Raw genomic sequence first — 24,973 nt, 5'->3', positions numbered from 1 at the left:
CCCCTCTTTTTGCTTTTCCAAAAAACAAAAAAAAAAAAAAAAAAAAAAAAAAAATCCACTAAGTTCTGAAAGCACTAAATGTTCACATGACTAAAGCAAGCAGAGGTTGTGTATTTGTCTGCAGCTGCATCTGAGCAACGCGTGCAAGGTGTGCACGGCGCCACAACTCAAACTCCGACGTCTAACCTTCATGATTCAGTAATTTAGCGGGTTTAGATACACTCCACATCAAGCTGTCAGTCAAGCCCCGGCGGCTGTGTGTTTCCTGACCTCGCTGAGCCCGTCTCAACATCTGTCCTCTAACCACAACTGTCACGTCTCACGCACCAGGCAATATGTCTGAGTCCATCTGAAATAACACCCAGAAAAAGACAGAGGGGAGCCGGCTACTCGCTGTCAAAGCCCGCAGACATTTACCATCAAACATTTCGTGTCAAAGCGAGGAGCCAATTTGAGATATTCACACATTGCACAGAACCACGATTTGAAATAAAATTCAGTTGGCAGGTCCACATTATGGCACAATGTATGTATTTAATTTAAATACAAACATCAGAAGGTGTATTTTATGTAATGAACCAACATAACATGTTAGAAGATATGGTAGAGGAAAATAGTTTGAGCTTTGGTATTTACGCCCTTTGACTCAAAAACTACAATGATATTTGGAAATCAGAGAATATACTGATTATGCCTGGCACAAAAAGCCTCAAAGACAAACATACTAAAGAAAGGACCCAACCAACCAATCAGCATGATGGACAAATCAAGACCAAGGTCGACTTAGTAAGATATTCTGCTTATCCCTCAAGGCACTCTCTGAATGACTATGACACTTTGGCGAATGTCATAAGAACAGAACAACTAACCTTGATACAAGAAAATATGTCATTTATTAGAGAAGAAAGGAAAATACACCAATGATGCTTCAAAATGTTAAAATGGACAAAAGAGACGGTCAGATTTCTGGCTCTGGGTTAATAAGACTACTCCTGTCCTTTCTTTATAGAAAATAGTCATTGTTTCAACAAAGAATAAGCAACATTTGAAGCTCAGCAAAACTTCACTTTCAACAAATGCAGAATGAGGTAATGTAGGTCAGATGAGACTAAAGGTGCATCCAGACCAGCTCTGTTTAGTCCTCTTTAATCGAGATCTAATTTATTTGAATTGAAAATCCAGTTTGTTTGGGAAGGTGAGAATATGTAATCGAACTCTGATATGGACCAAAAAGTGAACTCTGCTCCACCTAAACACCTAGGAACCGGTTTGGTTAAAGTGAACTCTGTCGCAGTTCAAAGTCAAGTGAAGCTAACTGCAGCGCAAGGCATCCTGGGTAAATACAACCAAAACAAATTCTAGTGATAGTTTGAGAAATGGCTCGTGGTCTTTAACCAAAAACAAAAGAGAAATCCTTTAAGTGCTAAAATCTGATGCTACTCCATTTTGGTTTACATTTATGGAGAAGGAAATACAATACTGATTTCTCATGTCTTCTTCAGAGGCTTTCATGTTGTTTCCTTCAGTAGTTCTTGCTGCAGTGCCTCCACAGGCGACTGGGTGAACAGGTTTTTCAATAGTTTGGATCGTTCCACAGGGCAGTGTGAAACCAAAACACACCAGCTGAAAATGTAACATCGCAATTTTGGTCCCCAATCGAACTGAGTCTGCTGGACTATCAGGTATGAAAACATTTCAGCATCACACAGCATTGGTTTTTCCAGTTGTGCCAGGAATTTTATCAAAATTAAAGGAATACTAGATGTCGACTTATACACAGACAACTACATACTTTCTGAGGTGTATGCAGATGCATTATAGATGCCCCAAACCAAGCCAAGAGTTTTCAATGCGCAAATTTGAAAGTATGCCTTACAAGACTTCACGATTCAAATGAAAGAAATCTCTCAAAGGGTGCATGCTTGGGGATATATGCAGTAGATATATGCAGATATATTCAGTACCTCAAGGAAAAAAACAGCATTTACACATCTAACTGCATGCTACAAGCAGAATTCCCTTCTAATAACTTGACATTTTCAAAGCCGTTGGCACTTATATGAGAAGTGTTTGAAATTTGACCAATTGTGATCAAAAGTCAATTTCTCAAAATATTTCTAGTCTCAAACACCATACTCTATTTAAATACATTCTATTAAAAAACTAAAAAAGTTAATTCAAATGTGACTAGTACAAAAATATGATTGCTATTTGTTGTACGACAAAAAAATTCACGAGGATAACCAACCGTCTGCTGTGATTTTTGCGACACTGAAAACTGAATAAAACATGATACTGATTTCTTATATCACAAGATCAAAAGCCAAAGAGGAATATTTGGCCTTCAGAGTCAAAACGCCACTTCATTAACTTTTAGTTCAACAAAGTTCAAAATTCTGTACACTTATAACATAGTGCAGAACATTGTTAAGAAGCGTTGGTTGCCAAAGCTCTAGAGGCCGTATATATCTGAACAACACATGAATTGCAAAATAAACGGCGTCTCAAAATACCCCAAAAATAAAGTCAAGGAAGTTCCAACCAATCAGCCGGATAAAAACTGGACAATCCACCAATTAGATTTCAGCTGCTGAATATCACCTGTGTGTCGGATCTAGAAATAGAAACCCAACCTTTGCTACACACAGGAGAAGTGTGTCAGTTTAAAAGATGAAGACCTGTCAAAGAACCTCGACGCAGGTTAATAACGGAATAACTCGGGAGGCAGACTGAAGACGTGGAGGGAAAATATCCCGACATTTTCTTGCAGCGAGACGAGACAGACGCGTCGGAGATCTGAGAGCACCGAGCTTCAGCTGTGATAGCTTACCGCATTGGCAGCCGCTCCACCCACATCCCCAAAACTTTTCCACTTGCCTCGTTTGACATCTACTCTGCAGGCAGAGGCAGATGCCCTTGAAGTTTCAATAAGGGTATGAAAAAAAAAACAACACATTTTTTTAATAGCAACCCACAGTTACAGTTGATCAGAACATCATTTTGAAAAGCCAGTGGAGTAAATAAACGTAGCTGTGTAAAACCAGAAAAAAAAAAAAAAAAAATAAAAAAAAACTTGGATAATTTTAGTAACAGAACAAAGAAAGGAGAGGAAAGATGGAGAGAGAGACAGAGAAACACACAGAGAGAGAGAGGCTCAGATGGAGGTAAAGTGTCAGGAGCAAACCTTATTGATCTGGAGTCTTAATTAACCGTCGGATGCCTCTGACTCAGTGTCTGATCTTCCATGATCAGTGGCAGAGTGGCATCGCTCTCGGGGGAGTTGGAAGAGAGTGGATGAAAACGAAACAGGAGAGTGGGCGGGCGAAGGGCAGAAGGGCAACACTACATAAAAAAACCGGCTACAAATTCACTCAAATTTCTCTAAAGCAAATATTCGACTTAAAATCTGAAAAGAGAACCAACCCTGTTTAGCAGTTTCTCAAGAACCTCCTGATTTCCCGAGAAGGGAGGAGGGGATAGCCTCTTGCCACGCTCTGTCGTCCCTCGCGCTGATGCAATCACCTTCAGACCCTGACCGTGGATATGTGAACGGTTCTGTCAACGTTGAGATGACAGCGGTGACTGCTTGAGGATTGAATTGCCAATTCTAATCTACCTAAGAAGCCAAGATCTTGGCCCGCTGATTTAATTCGGGCCAGAATTGGAATTGACCCAAATGAAACCGGTGGAGTGGAGTGAAAGTAGGGGGGATTGGGGCTGACGTTAATCCCTGGAGGGTGGGAGACGGGGTGGGGGTGGTTGAACAGCGAAATTGTGCTTGGTGGAATGTGAAGAGGAGAGATTGGGCTTTGAGGATGATGTCGCTCGAGACCCGGAAGGAAGGAGGTGGAATGTGCATTTTATGAGCGCAGTTATTAATGTCAGGCAACGAGTTCACGAGGTTAGCTGCTCAAGTACATATTCTATTGATCTAAAAAGAAAAGTACTCAGTGGTTTCCATAGGCTACAATTTAGACTTTTTTGCCACAAAAGAATGACTAAAAATGTCAAAGTGAAAACTAATACCCATAAAGAAAAAAAGTGATAAATCAAAATATTTAACACAAAATAAGTGTTTGCATGGATATTCACCACCTTTAAAGGGAGAGTATTAGGTAAAATTGACCTTTTTGAGCTTTACATGATGTTATAATGTTATTCCTTCATCAAAAACATACCTAGAGTATTGCTTTCATTATTTTATGCATGTTTGAGAAATCCTTTAATCTACCCTGGCAACCATTCAATTATGCAAAACACCTGGGAGGATCTAGCCCCCGCCTTAGAGACACAGCTCCTTCTCAGAGCTGCAGTTTCCAGGCTTCTGACTCCCCCACTCAGCTCCTTCAGACTATCCAGCAACAATTAGCAAACACCTGGTGGAACTGTCTATCTGCTGAGCTCATTATATGAGCTACTTCTGGTAAAACCTTTTTATGCTGGTAAAAACATTAAATGTTTAATAGAGGAACCATGTTGTGATGACTTCCTGGAGGAGGAGCTTAGGAAAGAGCGGGAGTTTTTAAAGAGATAGCAACCCAATTTCAAGGTGTTAAATTATGAAGTCAAATTTCTTTTAGGTCATATTTGATATATGTGTCATTTTTATAACAACTGAAGGTAACTGTTACTTGATTATACTTTAAAATTGCCCTAAGTGCCTGGAAAATATATAATACTGCCTCTTTAAAATGACTGACCTAATTCAACAGAGGTCCAGTCCAATTGGTGCTAGAAGTCTCACAATGAGTGGAATGCAGATCACTGGAGTCCAGTGCTGAAGCTGCTGAATACTGACTTGAAGAGGGTGAATATTTAAGCAGTCACTTATTTTATGTTACATATTTTTATTTACTTGCAATTGTTTTGCAGAAATCAGATTTCACTTTGAGGGGTTTTTTTTTTTTGGTCAAAAAAAGTCCCATTTTGTTAATCATGGTTGATTTGTAAAGTCAATTAAAATGCTAGAATCTCCAAGGGGGGTGACAACTTTTTATAGGCACTGCACATATGAGGATGACTATGTTTAACAACAGATCAAAACTCACCGTTGCGTGCGAGTATGTTAGTGCGTGATGCAGGCATGTTGTCCGGGAAGTCGATCGTTTCGTAGAGTGACTGGGAGAGTTGATCATCATCGTCGTCCAAAGGTGCATTCACAGGAAGCTCCGACATTCCTGAACTGTCCTGTCGAGGGACAGACAACAGCGTATGTTACTCTAAAATCTCATAGCTAATACCTGGAGTTAGCAGGTGTCTTGCAACACCGCAACATTCATCCAACTTATATTAAAAAATTGGGCAAAAAAAGTGTAAAAAAATTTGTAAATGGTATACTATAAAAATCTGAAAAGTGTGGCATGCAATAACAATGATGTCCAAACCAGACACCAGCCCATTTTACTCTGAACCCACTGAATAAAATGTATTAAAACAACATCCCCTTGGATTCCATATATGTCGCCATTTCATCTCAGTACAATTACAGCTGTTGAATTGCTTGCCGTGGTTTTCTGATTTGCATTTGTAAAAAAAAAAAGCAAAAAACATCTGTATTCCCGTCCTCCCACTAAAATATTATGCACCACACTGTGATGGTTGTCACAGTGTGTGGAAACTTGCAAAGCATTGTGTGTAAATTAATTTATAATGATATTTCTCTGCTAAGAGATGTTTGTGTTCAAACAGAAACAGGCCATCTTATCTTTCTCAGTGTGGCTTTGTCCCAAGAGTGTTTTTGCTAAGCTATAATTTGTCATAACAATAATGAAAAGTGAAAAGTCAACCTGTAAAACATGCTAGACAGAGTTTTAACCGAACAACAAAATAAGCAAAGTGTACGAGGATGGACTGTATTCATACAAAGAGAAAGAAAACCTCAAATGTCACATGGTTCTTAAGTTGTGTCATCAATATTCAGGGACGACGGAACCGAGGCCTGAGTATCCATCTCAGTTTAGCTCAGTATTTTCCAGATCAGCAGTGTGAAACAGGTCCAGCAGGGAGTCCAAGCTGGATAAAGCTCCATGGATTTCCCACAGGCCAACAGACAGCTGTCGCTAACAATGAGCTTGAGTAAAGGGACCAGTGACATTTGCCATGTGGTCGATGTTCTGCACTGCTGGTCCCTGAGCCCGCCGCACACTTATTCCATGAGCCACTCCTTGTATGGGGACATGTCTGGTTTGGACACCGCTGCTGTTGAGCAAATGTAGAGCTTTGACTGATAATAGTTTATCAGCCATTTCATTTCAGGACAAATCTCATGGAGTTGCAAATGTGGTTTCAAGGATGCATTCACACCAGTCCTTTTTAGTTTCTTTCCGTTTTTATCAAACTCTAGTTTGTTTGGCTAGAAAATTTGGTTTGTTTTGTAATCAAGCTGTGAAGAGAAGCAATGAATAATGTTCTGCCGAAAAACCTAAATCTCAGTTTAGCTGAAGTGAACTCTGATGGAGTTTGAATGTCAAGAGGACCAGAGACCGATCCAAAAGCTGGCAGTGCACTATAGCACAGGGAGTTCTGGGTAAATACAACCAAAGCAAACTTGCGAGTCAGGTGCTAGCAGGACAATGGCGCGTTGTCTTTTACCTAAGACATAAGAGAAATCCTACATCGGCTGAAATCTGACGCTACTCCATTTTTGTTTACATCTTTTTGAAGAAGAAAGTTGTGCTGGTGTTTTCTTCTGAAGTTTTTATGTCACTTCCTTCAGGAGTTCTTTGTGCAGCGCCACCACAGGCGAGGGGAGAGGTGACACCAAAAGGTTTGGTTTGATTGACGCAGAGCAGCTAAAAATGTGACGAATGTTGCAAATCTAATCCCCAATCAAACCCGATTAAAACACCTTTCATTCCTTATAACCTGTTAGTTTATCGCACTTCTGTACCATAAGCTTGAATCCGTAACATCCTGACTAGTACTGCATAGGGACAACACTCTGTTAGCTTCGTCACAAAGAAGAGTTAAAGAGCCGATATTCTGGAGGAGAGAGGAGAATAAAATGGAGGAAAATTAGACCTTCGAGTAAACAAAGAAGAAGGACCCGTGCGGGTTTTGGAGCCGAGGCCCCGGAGCAGCGAGGGTGCTGCCAAGCGGTCTCGATGTGCGCGCAATATGCCGGGCTACGGGGTCAGGGGTACTTATTGGCTGTTTAATATAAATAAGAGGTTTAATGTGGTTGAAAGCACAAAATCTGATCAGAACAGCATGTTGATAAGAGCGAGACGGGAGAGGAGCGGTGCCTGTGCACGGCTGGGTCAACACAATTACAATCAGAGTCACGGCTGCAGCCAGCCTTTTAATGAAAACCATCTCCCAGGAAAAATTAGACTCAGTAAGGTTCAGATTGCTGAAATGAAGACTTACTTAACTTACATTCTCACTTCTGCTCGACTGCTGTCTGCAGTTTTTTAATATGCACTGAACTTTGACCGTGTGGAGGAGAGGTGTCGGGGTTTGGGTGTTTACTTGTTTAAGTCGGAAATTATAAACCAAAACCCTCATTTGACATTTAGCGTACATCTCAGAAAACAGATAAAGTGCATTAGTGTTTATATTTTAACCTTTTCACATTTTAGAGTGTTACAACCAAAAAGCAGAAAAAGATACATGACTTTCTGTGAAGAAAAATATGTAGTTTACATTAATTGTACTCCCTTTACTGTACTACCCCTAACAAAAAAATCTGCCAAAAATAACAAATTAATTTTTTAGCCAACATGCACAATGGTGGGAAATCAATACTGAACTTTACACATATTTATTTAAAAACGAGCTGATGTTTATACTATATTATATACAGTCCTATTAATTCAATACTCTTTCCATTTTTGATGATAGTTCAATAACATCGGGACCTGACTGACTGCACAAGTTGGACTCTTGAATCCGGAACCGCAGAGAAGAAGAGGAGGAAGAAAAGCCCAGAAATGAAGAAAACCTTGTCTGGGAAAGAGAGAATGGTCAAGAAAAAAAGAGCACTTCTTTGGTAATACTTGCCATTCAGAGAAAAGTGTAAAAAGTTTAAAAAGTATACTTTTTTTTTTTTTTAAACTTTGCACTTCCATGTTGGCGCATGCACAGTATGAGACGTTCAGGTACATTTGGTCTAAATCTGCAAAGCTGTAAGAGAAGTACCCTAGGAGACTTTCATTTGTAAACAGTTTAAAAGACAGTAATTATTTTTTTTTTTTTTTTTTTTTTACAAATATGTGATACTTATTGGTCTGACATTTCAAAAATCATTGCAGACTGTAAGCTATACGTACAATGAAAACACTAACAAGTAAGATTTACTTTTTAAAAAATCCTTAAGTCAATTTGCATTAACATTTTTTATGTAAATTGAAATACCATGAATTCAAGTATTCCTCACTTGTTTATATCTAGTAAATTATACGAAGCAGAAAGCTAAATATTTTTGAAAAAAATTTGGTAACTTACTTAGTTCATCTAGATCTTGCTACATGCATTTAATCAAAATAAAAATATTGTTTTTCTAACAAAAAAATGTGCTTAATTTCTTTTGATAAATGCTAGCACCAGTACATATATGTACACACACACACACCCACACACCCACATACACACATACACACACACACACACAATTATATCAACTGACGCCGTTCCAACCCCACAAACTCTTACAATATGGAGAAGTTCGAGGTTCATGAATGCTTTTGCGCAACATTGACTGTCTGAGCTTTGCAAGTTGATTTTCAAACGTGTTTTTGCCTCACAGAACAAACAAATGCTGGAATTTGTGTGAGGCCGATCAAATACCGCCGCAATTTAATCTCTGTTTATTCAGGGTTAATTAAGTGTGTTTTGTGCATGCTAAAGCTTCGGGTTTTGCTCATCCTGTTGACTGATTTGAATGTTTGCAGACAAGAGACAGTGTGCATGATGAGCTGTGACTTTTCCGTAAAAAAAAAAAAAAAAGATAAAAAATAATTCTGCTGCCACCAAAATTCCAACTGTCAGCTTGATGTTTCTCAAGGAATTATCTTTTCAAGCAACGTGCTGGTTTAGCTGAAACAGTTGGTTTTTGAAATAAAAACATGTTAAGAGTATTTTAGGTGCAAACCACCACAGTGGAGCACCCCAAAAATAAAACAAAAACTTGAAATCTAATAGAAATGAGTGGAATCAATATAAAAAAAAAAAACAACACCCTGCTTGGTAGTATCAAAGTGCTTTCAATTCAGCCCAACAAAATAACTTGATTAAGGAGCTTTGGTCCACAATTAGACTTGTTTTCAAGTGATATTTTAATCTATTCTCACCACAGCTTCACCTTATGCATTTAAACCATCTTAATCTAGTCATTTTCTGTGGATTACCCCGCTGATTGAGGGCAAGGACGGAGCACTGTGACTCACAAAGACTCCAAAATGTCTCGTTATCCAAGAATTTTTATTCATCGGAGTGAAAGAGTATAAATATCTTGTGCACGTTTTACTGCACTGAGAAGTTATTTGTGGTAAATGCAGCATCATATATATGTGTTGTTTGGGGGGCGGAAGGGGTGGGTTCCTGTGTCAGCGTCTACCTGACCTTGAGTAATCAGCGAGGAAGAAGAGGCAGTGTGTTAAAAGGTTCGGCCTTAAGCTTTCAAGCACTGCTGATAATGTCTCATCCACGGTCATTTCCGAACCCTCTATCCTGGTCTCAGTCGGTTGCCGTAACCCTAATCCAGTCTATCTCCGCCATAATGCTGTAATTACATTCTCTAAGCTGCTGCATTCTACCCAGGGCACAACTCGCCTCTCCTCTTCCAGCTCGATGTCGGGTTTTCATTAGCCAAACACATCCAGGCAGAGCCTCGCCTAATGCCAACGCTTCCAAAAGTGAGATTTTACGGTCTTTTCTGGAGTTCAACGCAAGACTTGTCTTCCCCCGTCTCTCATTATCCACTTTACTGTCAATTCACAATTAAATAAACGTTTAATAACATCTTAAAAATCAAAGAATGGGCATGTAGGCAGAGGAAAGGCTTTAGCCGTTCAAAACCTCTTATTGTTGAGAAGCTAAGCTAAGCTAGGTTGGCGACATCAACTAACTCTCCCAATTTAGTTTCATTTATTAACATATTTGCTTTTACCAACACACCTTACACTGACGGCATGTTATCTTGTCTATCATACGTCAAGGAGTGGTGATGGCGGAGTGTGCTGCATCATATTTATGTCCCAGAGAAACAGGAAGTTGTGGATTACTAATTAAAAGTTCCTCATCAGTAATGATTTTTTTTTTTGTTTAAAGTATAAGAGTCACATAAACTTTAGACAAACTGATGCTTATTGTTTATGCTGATTTCTGTTTTTTACTCCAGTAATGTAATTATGTAAAATGCTTGATAGTTATTTTTTAAATACGATTTTAAGAAGATGGCATCTTTAGAAAGGGGTGGCAGTAAGTGTGGAGGGCATGGCGTAACTTTTAAGCAACCATGTCATGATGCATATGGATAAAAAGGTTTGTGTGGTTTCTGCCTACGTATGTTTTCCAATATTTATGTGTGTGTTTCTGAGCACCGCAACGATTCTCGAGCATGGAACTAGACACTCCAACTCCACAGTCCTCCACCGTGCTTCAAGCTGCCCACTCAACCCGCTAGATTCAATATATTATTCTCTCAATTGGTGCTATTGAGTTTCCCCTGCCGCTCCTAAATGAGTTAGTCCTTAGAGAGCCGGTCGGGAATGAGGGCCAGCAGCACCGGAATTGCATTTCTGCTGCTGTGTGATCTACTTCTCTCAATTTACTCGGCGCACCGTCGCGAACTGCATTTCCCAGAGTGCCGCGCTCCGTGTCCTCGTTTTATCCCCCCCGCATGAGTCGTTGGCGTTCGCTGTGAAAACAGCAGAGCTGCACGTCATGATCCAACGACACTTCAATCAGTCCGCATTAAGTTGGGAGGTGGGAGGCGGGAGGGGGTGAGCACAAATTTCCCTCTGCTTTCTCCTGCCTCTGTTGTGGGAAGCATCTCAGTGTTTTAAGGTCTCTCTCAGCAGTGGTCAGCTCAATACTAATAAAAGCATAATCTACTAGAGCGGGACTCTGATTGATAGCTCTCTCAAGGCTCTATCGATCAGCCCCTCTCTCATCCGAGTTAGCGTCTTTTGTTCGAGCCAGCCACTTCCTTCCCCCCTTGTCTCTTTGCATAAAACCCTCTCAGGCTGACCAGCAACAATGCCGTTGGAATGGATCGTCAGCTGAGCAGCCAATGAGATCACCGTGTTGCTCTTTGCATCCACCATGAGTTCTTCTAAAGTTAACTTTTGATTCTTTCTGCTGCCACAATGTAAAATGTAACACAGAGAACAAAGTGCTGATGCTACTGTTTTCGTTTACTCCAATTGTTTTTCCTCCTTTGGTCTCTACCTTCACATAGATTCAGATTGTACAGCTCATTAGAAGACTAACAGTAATATATGTAGAAACTTGTTTTTTTTTTTTGTTTGTTTGTTTTTGCTGGTGTCCTGTACAAGGTGCCAAATCACCATGTGTAAATTGAAATAAAATAATAATAAAAAAAACATTCTAATGGATGCTGTAACCATGGAGTTCTAGAGTGATGCTCAGGGCTGTCCATTGTGTTGTTCTGCCGCCAGGCTTGTTAAGCCGACTCTACATTCAACTGCAAGTTGCATGTTTTAGCAGCAGCTCAGATCTCCATCCTGGTTTATGCTGGTTTTGATAGTATTTACTGTTAAGGGGCAAAACCCTGGAAATAACAGCTAGCATCTCTGTCTGGTACTGGTGTCTAATGGGAGACTAACCATGAGACATTCTTATCACAGTAGCAACAACTATTAATTTTTCCATTGATATTACAAATTAACAATGCAAAAACAAAATCTTGGTAAGTATTTTTGGTCCAGTTTCTTAAATATCTTGAAATAAGACAAAACTGACTTACAAGTAACTTTTCAGCTTGTTTTAAGTCATTTCTTAATATTAATAAAAAACTGCTAGCTCCACCAGTAGATTATCTCCCTTATAACAAGACATTTTTCACATATCACACGTGAAATAATTTGCCAGTGAAACTTGTAATTTTTTTTATCAATATTAAGGAATTATTACCTTAGGACAAACTCCAATTTCTTGCCGAAAAGTCATTTGTAAGCTAGTTTTGTCTTATTTCAAATGTAGTCTGAGGCTGCTGAAGAAGTGATTTGTTTGTACCCCGAGCCAAGGTCACAAAGCTGGTGGGAAAAGCAAATAAGAAAAAACGACACCACATTTATCCTTTCAATAAACACTAAAAATGGCTTCCACATAAAAAAAAAACACCATAAAAGGATCTGTGTAAAATCTGTGTAAACAGCCACCATTCTCCACATGATACCATGTCAAATCAAGCATCATATTTTCATAAGCCTGTCATGTCTCTTCAGTTTAAAGCTCTAATGTTGATTAGCTGTCATGTAGAGTACATCAATGCACAGTCACTGCAGTAAGCAGTGGCAACGCTAATGGTTCATTTGTTCAGGAACAGAGGACACACACGGAACTTTCTAAAAAAGAAATAAAATAAAAAAAGGCCTAAAAGGACAGGCTCTGTGCCGGGACATTTTTGTTTTTGCACAGTTTTGTTCCCCGTATTTACATAATTGAGTTTGTTTGACTGGAAAATATTTAAAAAAGCCAAGGGAAAATGGGCTCTATATGATCATGTCTTCAGGCCATTTCACATGGAGTCCTGGCTCAGACAACGTAGGCAGCATGACGCGAGCTAATGTGTGCTTCAATAAAGAAAAAAGAAAAACTCCCACAGATTAGCATCATTTTTATAATCTCTAATTACAGAGGCAAGCATGTGCATCAAGAGATGTGAAAGGAATGCAGAAATAAAACGGTGTCAGACGCGCTCATCTGATTGTCTCCTTTTAGATGTTTATCTGATGAATAGCTCAGTAATATTGTGAACTGTCACATATGTTGCAACACAAAGAAACACACACCAACCACTGAACTGGAGCGCATCAGGACAAAAAAGGGGGAGGTTTCATTTTTATTGTTGCATAAGAAGACTGGTTCATAATCATAATAGGTGGCAAAAAAATACCCATAATTCCACAGAACATCCTTGTAGATAAACTTTCAAATGGTGGCATGTGGATAAAAGACATTCCAGGTAATATTTGAATTGTTACCAACACATTTTTAGCATTTTTAAGTTGTAGACAAGAGATAAATAATTTATAATAACAGATCAGAATTTAGTCACAAGACTCTGGACTTAAACCCCAAGACTAAGAGAATGTGGCTCCAAAAATAATGGGATTAAAATGACTTGTCGAAAATGTAATAGTTGAAACCCATGACGATGTATTAATAGAACTAAGAAATAAATGTAGAGATTACACAGCTCCAGAAGCAGAGATGCAATTATAATGCTTTGAAACTAATTGACAGTGACCAATCATATCACAAGACAATCTGGGGCAGAACAGCAGTTCTTCAAACAAGCTGAGAACATAAAAGATTTCTGTCGTCAAACTCTGGCCACCACACTAACCAAATGTGACCAGTGGTTTCCCCCACCCCCAACACAAAAAACAATGGTCATACACTACAGGAACCATTGGACACTAGCATGGCAATCAAATATTCAAGAAAGGAAAGGAGTATGGAGAGCATACCAGTCATACATCTCTGACCAATTGTAAAACCTTGTATGAAGGACTAGTGTGACTTTTATCCTGCATGTAGAACGGTGCACCATCTCTGCAACCTTGCAGAGTTGCTTGAGGAGATAATGCCAGTTTAATTGTTCTGTTCTCATGTGTTTTGTGAATTTGGTGAAGGATTATATCCAACCACGTCTGTCCCTCAAGGATGGCGCCTCCCAAGACGGCTGCAGCCTCAGGCACTCGCCTTCCCATGTCTTATGCCGTCTGTCTCTTCTTGGGACGGGCTGTACTGAATGGAAATTTGTTGTGCTTCTGTACAGCAACAATAAAGGAATTCTGATTGTGATCTGATTGGACTCTGTGGATGGTCCTATAAAAGTATGGGGTACAACTCTAAAGCAGGATTGGGTGGAGCTGTGCCTGTCTCCAGCCATCATGGGTGACAGGCAGAGTACACCCTGTAGAGGTCACCAGTCCATCACAGGACATTCTTAAGGACGATCTAGTTCATATAAAACCAAAGCAAGAACTGTGTCCAAATTGCTTGTTTCACATTTCCAGTAAGGTTTGTGCAGCTATAATCGTATGTAAAAGAGGATCAAATTCTGCCAGAAGACTGTAACTGAAAAGGTCATGTGGGTGAAGTGTTCAACCATGCATTTAACTAATATAAAACTTAAACTTTTACTTTAACTTATAACTTTGACCTACTAAAGATTATGCGTTCTACAAAGGTCAAAATGATCTTAAAACATTTTTTTTTTTTTTTTATATGGTTGTATATGGTGGTCGCCCAAGCCCCACCGCCAAACCCATTCCCACTCTGCCCCCTCCCCCCCATCTTCGATTCATTAGGCTGTGTTGCTTGGCTTCTTTCCCCTGCAGACAGTGATGGATCTGATTCATTTCATGGTGGTCATTTCTGGTAGCTTTCAGTCCCATTCCGCTGGGTGACAGAAGCAAACTGGTCTGCCCCCTCACACCCCCCAAAACCTCACATATCCACCTCACCAGTGCAGCAAAGCAAAGAAGTGAGGTAAGAATCTCTGTTGAGATAACCTTGCTTTTCTTGCAGCAGTTTTTAATCTGAGCCCAGTTATGATAAAGGTTTTTATCATTGCTAGCCTCTCTACATGTTGGGGATTCTGAGTTTAAATGCATAATCAAAGTCAAGGCAGCCTCAGTGCTGTGGGTGATTTAAGCTGATGAGCTGACCCCAGATTAATCTAAAAGAGATTAAGAAGGTCACAATAAGCAATAAATCAATAAATCAATAAATCACATGATAAGTTAACACAAGCTCTGTTATTTCCGTTTGCACGTCTTTAGTCAGCTCAATTTTGTTTACGGAGACTTAAGTCTTTTATTTGTCGTTTTTGTTGTTTTATTTATTTATTTTGGTTATTTAAAATGTCTTCCAGTTCCAGTGTTAAATGTTTATTAGAATTTAAAGTTTATTGATCTTTGAGAAGGTGTATCATTATGCCATTGCTATATTACTTGAAAATTGTCTCAAAACAACAACATTATTGTTTATCGCAACAACTTCTGGGACAATTTATCGTCTAGCAAACTGTGTTATTGTGACAGACCAAATCATGAATGGATGGAGGGACATAAATGGGTGGAATATAATACTGGACATTATTACACCTACTTCTTTCATAGTTGATGTGAACTTGCATAACACGTCAACCTGTTGTTTCATGGCAATTAGTGTTTCAATTAGCAAAATCTTTGTAAATAGTCAAAACCTCATGCTGTGGATCAAAGTAAAGAAATGGGTAAAAAAAAAAAAAAAAGGGGGGCTCTTCATCTTCCCGCAGGAAGAATGATTTGATTTTGTCTCCTTTTTTTTTTTTTTCCTGAAGATTTAGGCATAAATGTGTGCTCGGTGTCAGCCTCTCTACAGAGTCTGGTCAGGGATTAAAGTCGACAGGAGACTGACTGGACTGGAGCGATAGGACTCAGTGAACCTTACCACTGAGCTCCCCAGGAGGGACACATGTCCTCTGCTCTGTGTCTGAAGGTGGAAGGAAGGAGAGCGAGAGATGGAAAACAAAATACTCCACAGATAAAAAAATAAAAATAAAAAAACTAAATAAAAAAATTAACTGTCAAACATGGTGGCCAGTTTCTAATGACTTCAGCTGTAGTCAGTGGAGAATCACAAGATGGGGGTCAGAATTAGCTTTGAAACAAAGAGGAAAAACAAGTGCATGGCGTGTGGCAAGTGTGTAAGAAGAGAGAGAGACAGCGCTTGAAGGATGAGAATTAGCAGGGAGGGGCACAGCGTGGTACTCCAAACTGACACATAGCCACAGGACACAGGCTCCAATTAGAGTCACAGCAACTCTAATCAAATCTGATCTACAACCACTGGCTGCAGGGTGACTCAATGTGCATGTGCGTGTGTATGCATTCACACCTGCACTCCACAATTCTGCTCCACAATCAAGCTGTGCATCACAAAAAAATGATTTCTGAATGAACTTCTTTTTTTGTTATGTATTAAAAGATACAAAACACATTGGTTTGACTGTTAAATGTCACAGAGGATGTTTGTGAATTGAAACAAATGTAATTTTTTGTGCTGTTGCCTCATAACAAAAGTTCTACTTGCAGAACATAATCTGCAGAATTGAGAATTGAAGAAAAAAAAAAGTTTCTAATTCAGTGGAATTTAAATGTAGCAGTCCCCTATTTGCTTTTTAATCTGCATCTCATCTCTCATCATCTTAAAAACAACAAAGTAGGTTTCTGTCCTGCAGTAACGACTTCCACTCTGATGAGTGTTATTAGCAGCAAAACTCAGTAGCACTTAGGATAATGTGTCCGTTAATCAGGACATGGACAAATTTTGTGCTTAGTCACATCTCCAAGCTAACTCAGGTGAAAATCAACATACTTCACTCAACACCCAACATATCTGGACTTGTAGGGATGACAAACTGATGCACGAACTAACTCAGAAATTATTTTGACAGAGATTAGCGATGACTCTTGATTTTCTGTTTGCTTACCTCGCCGTCCTTAATCAACCGCCGGGCCACGATGAGCTGAATCATCCCACGTTTGTTGCCCTCTACTGACATGGACTTCCGAAGCGCCTCCATGGCATCCTGATTGGTCATCCCAAGCAGCGACTCCCCATTGACTGCAATGAGTTGGTCATTGACTCGAAGACGTCCGTCCTGCACACGAACACAGCATTCAGCAACCATTTGTGAATCTTCATCAGATTCACTGTGTTTTCACTTAAAAAATCCCACCTGATCTTTATTGCCCGCAAACATTTCTATCTAACTTACAACTTTATCAAAAATACTACTTGTCTTGATCAAACTCAACATCAAGTAACACCGTAGAAAAAAATACCGCAGCAGGATTTGTTTGTATGATGTGCGCCATGGTTACAATAAAGACAACATGTAAAATCAATGATGTCCATCAACATAATGGTTAGAGGATAAGTACAAGGAAGAAGTTGCTACTTGCCTTGCTAGCAGCACCTCCATGAATTATGGATTTCACAAAGATGCCCAGATCAGCATGGTTCTCCTTAGAGCGGTTCCCCTTAACGCTGACCCCCAGGCCAGCGGAGCCCGAGTCATTCAGAGGGACCTCAAACGTCAGAAACTCTCGTGTTCCGTCCGGGGTTAGCACCGTGTCATCGTCCTGTTTCTGAGGTGGACATTGAACAAACAAAAGATATAATAAGATTGGGATCTGCTTTATATCAGTTCATGTTTAGTAAGAATTTTGCACCTTAATCAAAGCACAGACTGATTTATTTTTTTGGTTAGAGATCCCCAACCAAAAGTCACAAACTCGAATAATGGCTTGAGTGTTTTGTCACCAGGCCAAGGAGAAAAACATTTCATAGTAATTTCAGCAGTCTTGACAAGTGGTGTTTTATTTTGAATAACTTGCAAGTGCAAAGTCACTAGAGACAGCAAATCTGTTTGTAGTGATCAAAAAGTACAACACAATACACTAAACCTGGAATTTGATTACATTACTTACTTGCCTAAGTTGACAAAATGATGTTGAGGTCCACTGTTGCATTAAGACACAAAAGAGAAAACAGTGAACCTGGGAGCAGATATGGAAAGGACCGGAAAACTGATCAGAAATACAGGTGACACTCAAAAGAGTGAAAATGACCCAAATGGTAAACAAACCAGACTGTATTAACTACACTGTCTCTCAAAATAAGCATCATTATTGTTTTCCTTTTTATTAATCTAAAAATGATTAAGAAAAAATAACAGATCTTCTTAACTGTGAGGGATGTTTAGTCTCATCCCTTATACAGGAGTTTTATTGTCAATCAGAGCAGTCACAAAAATGACAAAGAACCAAACTTGCGTCACCATTTTATCCTACACATCTGGTGAACTGAGAGGTATAAGTTCACCATAATGCAGCAGATTGCACAAAACAGTTTGTCTGGGCTGTAAAAAGGTAATATTATTAAAGATAATTATAGAATACAGCACAACCTAATGGAAAACAGTTGAAGAAAGATAGATCATGCGCTTTTGCGATAATGTATATCAATGTCTAAAAAAGACTAAAAAGAAAAGAAGACAGTAGTCAGCATTAAACAAGTGGCAGCTTCTTTTCAAGCACGTTTCCGTCTACTGAAAACCTTCTGCCGTCTCCAGAATCTTTTCAAATAATTCATGATCAGTGGTTCACACCCTGTCAGAGGTGTCAGCACAGAAAATGAGCTGAAACAAAATTTTGTTTCACAGCTCTTTTTTTATTTTTTTGAATAGCACTGTGCTTATGAAAGGAGAATGTACTTCTTTGAATTTTACTTCCATAACATTTCAAAGAAGAAGACAGCTCTGACATGATTCAGCCAAGGTCTCTGCTCTCCCTGTGCTCAGAAATACCAGGATTCAATAACCCAAATAAAACATTGGCCAAAATTAATGTTTCCTTTTCAGTCACAAAAAAATGTGTTTGTATTTAGATGAAGGAAGATGATCATCTCATACTAGTAAACTCAACAGAGGAGTTTGAAGGCAGCAGTGAGAGGCTGTCATTTCCCGATTTTAGCTAGCAGTCGAAGCAAAAACCGGAAAATATTCCTATGAACAACTTCATTAACCCCAAACATCAAGAAAAACAGATAAATGGTTGCCGTGTGGATAAGAAAGAAGCAGCAGAGAGAAAGGAAAGACAGAATATAAGGTGTGCGTGTCTTTTTGTGAGTTTTTGGTACGCCGACAATTTATTAGGATGCAGCGGTGCATTCAGGTGGAGGCTCTTTTCAACACCATCTGACTGGGCCCCTATTCTCCATGTGGTGCCCCTTCTGTCTGCCCTCCATTCTTCTCTCTGTTCTCTCTTTCTTGCTTTTAAAATTGCTCTACACCTGTCCGTACAACTTGCCAAAAGGGGGTTTTTGTTTGAGACCGGACTCCTTCATCAATGCCGACCACTGGAATCCATTTAATCGCGCTGGATTTCAACACCTGTGGTTCTAATACAAAAAAAAATAAACAATAAAAATCCCCAGGTCTTGGCAGGAAATGACCCGTTTCTTTCCCTCCAACTGCTGAATGAGGCGGATAGGGGCCAGAAAAACAGACACTTTAAGAGAATTCCTTCTCCGCGCCAGGAGCAAATGTAATGCACCGATATTGTTTAAATTTCCTTGGCTTTTCTGAGCTGGAGAGAAGAGGAAGAATCTAAAACTACTGACATGAGATCTGTTCTTTTGAATGTATATTCGCTAATATGTATCAACTACATACAGTACCTAGAAAAAAGGTTCTGAGTCCTTGAATGTCTTCAAATTTTCTCTCATTAAAACCAGAAACTTCAATGCATTTTTTGGGATTTTAAGTGACAGGTCAACTGTATAACTGCAAAACTAAAATACTCGGCTTTACAAATAAAAACCTGAAAAATGCTAGATTGAGCTCCTTGACAACACTTTATACTGAAAACAAACTGGACTTACAGCTGCAAGTCTTTCGGGGAAAGTTTTTGGCAAACATTTACCCAAACCTTCTAGAGGCTGCAGTCTCTCTGACTTGCTTTTCATCCCTTCCCACTCCTGCATACGGACAACAACAACAGTTGTCTTGTCAGCCAGTTCTTCCAACTGAGCTGTGAAACCCAGTAGGTCCTTCAGAGTTACCATGGGAGTTTTAGTGTTTTCTACAATTAATCTCCTTGCAAGGCTTGTCAGTTTAGGTAAACGGCCATGTCTTGGTACGCATATATGTGAGTTTCTGCATACATATGGTGGATTAAACTGTAACTCCATTAGAAGATTACAGATAGGGATATTCTTTTATAACCAAATCCTGTATTAGTCCTGTAGTTGACTCCTGCCTATTTGCGGCTTGCCTAGCTGAAGGCCTAGCTGAATTCCTAGCCACAATGCTATATGACATGCTATTGGCTAGCATTTACAAAGCAGCCAATCCAGGAGCGCCATTTTGTTTACTTGGCACTGTAAATGAGCAGAAATGAGGAAGACTGCAGATATTAGCTCCTGTAGCAGTGCTGACACGGTTTCCACTGTGTGTATTAATGCATAGTAGGGTATGTTTGGTGTTTGAATGATTAATATATGCAGTTATAAGCATTAAAAGGCATTTCAGGTACTTGTGAATTGTAGCTACTTGCAGGCTGTTGTGGTCTCTAAAAGCACTCCCATACATCATCAAAAGTTTCAAAATCGGCTTTTCTTGACAGTCGCGTGACAAATGTGTTAATTTTGTTCGCAGGGGTACATCCACCTCCCTTTCTCAACAAAAGGTCAAATTATTTTGGACAGGGTGCAGACTGATGTGTTGTGTGATTGTTAGAAATGTGTGGATGTGTTTTTGGGCAGCAATGTTGACATTACTCTTAAACTAGTCCACTTCCACTATCCGGTTTTTGTCTCCTAAGGCACCAGGATTAGATTCGAGGAACATTTATAAGATGCAGTGAATTGCATACATTTGTACGATTCTTCACCAAAACACTAAAAAGATTGCCAAATGGCTAAAAACTCCTGGATGAAAATTGCAAAGTCACTGTCTACAAAGGTGAGTGTCTGCAGAAAGGCGTGGCACTCTCTCTGTGACTGTTTGTGTAAAAGTAACATGGAGAATGCAGGGAGGAGTGGGAACCTCAGCGGGCAGGGTGTGATGGATGGTGAAGTGAAATAGGTGCACGCCGGGTGGTCTGCGAAGTGTGCGAATACGAATGTTCTGCAAACAGACGACCATGTGTCGATCGTTTGGCTTTGGAGGAAGAATGGAAGAGATAAAACCCTCTTGACAACCAGAGACACAACTTTATCCCTGACCTGTCTGGTGTTTTCCTTAGTATTCAGCATGTAGTTGCTCACTAATGTTCTTGAAAAACCCTGATAGAAGCTGGATTAAAGCCAAGACTAAATCACACAAAGGTGGGCTATATTTATGAGTTAGCTGACTTGTAGAAGCAAGTGGGTATGTGGGTATCACCTCAGTAAAAAGAATCAAATACAAATCTACGTTATTATACCAACTCACCAACTGTTCAGCATGCGTTTGCAAGTATAATGAATGTAAAACGAATTTAAATTCTGGCGTGTGCATTATTTAACAGAGAAACATGTTTAAATAGTGATTAAGATCTTCAAATGAAAATGAACAAGCGGTGAACAGATGCTACATCTTTGTGCAGGGTTTTAGCAAACCAGTTCAAGACAACCAGAAAGCTGCAGCTGGAAAAACGACTGGACAGCCACGATGTGAGCCTTTGTGCTATGCGCTAACGCTTGCTTCCAAAATGATGACAGAATAACCACCCACTCAGTGATGTGTTACGGGAAAAGAAGGCCGAGGCAAAGAAAGAGACAGCACTGCAACATTTTCGTCAGACAGGAACAAAAGCCGCTCGCCAGAAATGAGTTTGTCAAGCCGCCTGACAGCCGTTATTGCTCCGATTCAACTGAGGAAGAGTTGAACCTAACCACCCTCACGGAGGAGAAAAAAAACAAAAAGAGAGAGACCGATTTTGTTCATTGTTCAAACCTCAGCACTTTTATGAACCTGGGTAGAAAGCATAAAGGAAGTGACAATGGAGAAAGTGACTGGAAGATGAAAAAGGGGCATCAGCTCAGGGAGGAACAGTCGAATTTATCACAACTAATATTTTATTAAAATGAATATATTGAGTGCATGTTTATCTAAATTTATTCAAACATTAAACAAAAGTAAAATTATAATCTTTGGATCTAAAGTTAGCACACACTTGAAACTAGAGATCAGAACCTAAAATCTGGGTGTAGTAATGGACTCAGACCTGAACCCTCAGAGCCACATAAAGACAATTACAAAGTTGGTCTTCTATCACCTGAAGAACATTTCCCAGATTAAAGGACTAATATCCCAACAAGATCTAGAGAAACTCGCCTGTGTGTTTATCTTTAGTTGCATTGATTAATGTAAAAGTGTTCTCACAAACAGGTGCAGCTGATCCAGAAAGCTGATGCCTGCATTTTCACTAAAACCAAGAAGATGGAGCACATCGCCCCAGTTCTCAAATATTTACACTGCCCCCCTCATAGCTCAGAGAACAGACTTCTGTTAGTTTACAAATCAAAATCATCTAATCATCTTACAAGTCATCTAATGGCTTAGCACCACAAGGTTTTCTGGTTCTGCTCTGCATCCCCAGAACCAAACATGAAGAAGCAGCATTCAGCTTCTATGGACCGCAAATCTAGAACAAACTTCCAGAAAACTGTCAAAACAGCCGAAACACTGAGTGCTTTTAAGTCAAGGTTCGAAACCAAACTGTTTAGAGTTGAACATTGATCAACTTATTGGATGTGTATTGATCATTTTGACGATGACATTTGACAAAAATAATGTCAAAGTGTTTGACAAAGTATAAAGCACTTTGAACTGCTTTGTTATTAAAATGTGTTATACAAACATTTTTCAAGGCTAGTTTAAATACTGTACTCTATCACAGATTAGATAAATGGAGATTAATAGTTTAAACTTTATAAATAAGCAGCCATGTATTCACAACAGTACAGGATAATTAGAATGCAGAGTAGCTGTAATATCATTATTTCCTGAGCTCAACGGTCTGTCTAACTAGTAGGCTAGACAATCGCAAAGGACAACCCTTTGCCTCCACTCGCTTTTATTCCTCCTCTTCACTCAGCTACAGTCATCGTCCATTACTCAATTAGGGCCTTTATTAATTAACAGTGTGATGGGCTAACACCCAGTCATTATCGGCAGGGGAGGAAAATAAAGGAAACATTTCCACAGAGATGTTGGCAGGAGAGTGAGGGTGGGCACAGACAGGAAAGAGTTAGATGATTGTTCTAACAAGGCCCTGACTGCCTGTCAGCCGTTTCTGTGGTGTTTATACAGTGTCTAACCTATTCTGTGCTGAAAAGAGATATGCCCATGTGTCTGTCAAAAATAAAAACACAGCAAGAAAAAAAAAACACACAAGGAAAACCAAGACAGAGAGAGAAAAAGACAGAGCAAATGAACTGCAATTAAGTCTATTCACACACAAAAAAATTGGAGTTCTGCGCACATCAATGCCTAAAACAATTAACACCGCTGGAAGCTTCTTTCCACACTTGGCCCAATTTAGTGACATAAAGGTCATTGGAAATTAATCTAAAAGTGGATAAAAGAAATCAGCCATGGGTGTAATTATAAAAGAGGTGCACCCGTGCTAGGTATTGTAACACAAATTTCTTTGGCTGTGATTCTCCCCTGCAACATTTCCTGACAATAGAGGCGAATATCAAGTAACTTTAAACCAAGAAAAAAAAATTCACAGAACCTGAGGGTGTGGAGTGAAAAGCTGATTATGGGAGAATTCGAATTACTAATAAACAAAACATGGTAAGACTTTATATGAAAGGGTGTGAATGAGACTGAGATGACACTGTCATAAACATAACACCTGAACATGAAGGAGTCTTCATGAATGTATATGACTATCATGAAGTGTTATTTAGTAAGTAATGAAACTTCTAATGCAAAGTTGTACTAAAACTTGCATCGAAAGTCCATTAAAATTTAAAACTTTGCATAAAAAGCATCACTATTGACACTTCATGACAACAGTCCAACATTCATGAAGTTATAAAGAAAATACCGTACCGTCAGCAGTTCAACAAGCAATACATTTTGATGAGTGGCTTTGCCAAAGTCATACACATCAAATATGTTGGTCAATGTTTCATTTATTATGGTTCAACAGCAACTCTAAACAGATGAGTTTTCAGTCCAGATTTAAAGGAACTCAGTGTTTTTAGAAGATAATTACCTAACTGCTTCAAAGTTTCAGTTGCCACATTATTTTATTTTTCAGATGAAACAGATATTACCACTGGCAGCCAATAAAAGTCATACATAGAGTTTATTAGCAACTATATTTTCTGTTAATCATGTGGCCCCTTTGGGAAAATTAACTGGCCACACCAGATCAAGAAGTGTATTTATACACTAAAAAGACATTTACATTAGATGCAGCAAGAATTATAAAGTAGCGACTTTTTACTGTGCAAGGAAACTGTTCAAAAAAGCTTTTCAAAGAGGAGATTACACATCGAGAAACATACACCTCTCATTCAACGTTATTAGAGACTAAAAAGAGTTTTGATACGTCCAAGTGCAAAGACACACAACAGCCCATAACGTGGTCTGAAAGCAGATGCCGAATCCCCTCCGGGAGAGTAACTTTGCCGCCATAAGTGGCCTTTAACTACCTTGTTTATCGGCAATGCGCAGCGCTGCACTGCACCATCCCATACTCTGCACCGCGCTGACAGCGAGTGTAATTATGGGAACAGCTGCTGGAAAAGTGCTAAACGAAAACAGGTGGCATCGGTGAGACTCGTTCAGAAATTGTTAACCGGGCTGGCATTGTCTTCGACCACGCTTGGCAGCCCCGGCTTTAATTATGACAGAGGATGTTTCGAAACTTTTCCCGTTTGATCAGGCAGCTATGCAGTTCTCAGACCGGCAGTAAAAGGAAAAGTTTGATCAGGTTCTTTTAGGCTGTGATATGAGCGGAAAATTATCCAGAAAGCAAAAAAAAAAAAAAAGAGAAAGGGAGAGATGGAAATCTAGGTGAAGGGAAGAAAAGAGAATAGTGATACTGAAATCAGAGTAAGATAAAAATAAGGTGGTTCCGTTTTTGAACTAAACTAGCATGCTGGATCCTTTACCTACTGAATCTAAACTAAATATTCTTCCAAAAGTACATTTCTGGTTAGAGTTAGAGTTGCACTGATCCGATATTAATATCTGAATATTGAAAAAAATTCAACATCGGGT

General features: G+C 39.4%; 1 protein-coding gene across 1 annotated transcript in view; it reads right to left on the bottom strand.

The window, feature by feature from the left end:
* The window catches only part of LOC106955576 (partitioning defective 3 homolog), a gene marked incomplete at its 5' end in the record, with an annotated part of 185,235 nt that overhangs the window by 86,340 nt on the left and 73,922 nt on the right, over positions 1–24,973 (bottom strand). Inside the window, 4 exons of the mRNA XM_015045839.1 lie at positions 5,049–5,187; positions 16,673–16,843; positions 17,148–17,333; positions 17,676–17,708. Of these exons, the coding sequence (XP_014901325.1) occupies positions 5,049–5,187; positions 16,673–16,843; positions 17,148–17,333; positions 17,676–17,708 (529 nt within the window). The remainder of the gene's footprint in view (positions 1–5,048; positions 5,188–16,672; positions 16,844–17,147; positions 17,334–17,675; positions 17,709–24,973) is intronic.

Source organism: Poecilia latipinna, unplaced genomic scaffold (assembly GCF_001443285.1).
Source record: "Poecilia latipinna isolate Pla-1442-1.1 unplaced genomic scaffold, P_latipinna-1.0 Scaffold748, whole genome shotgun sequence".
Taxonomy (NCBI): Eukaryota; Metazoa; Chordata; class Actinopteri; order Cyprinodontiformes; family Poeciliidae; genus Poecilia; species Poecilia latipinna.
Note: the sequence above shows the minus strand (reverse complement) of the source record. Positions and strands in the feature narration are given on the sequence as shown.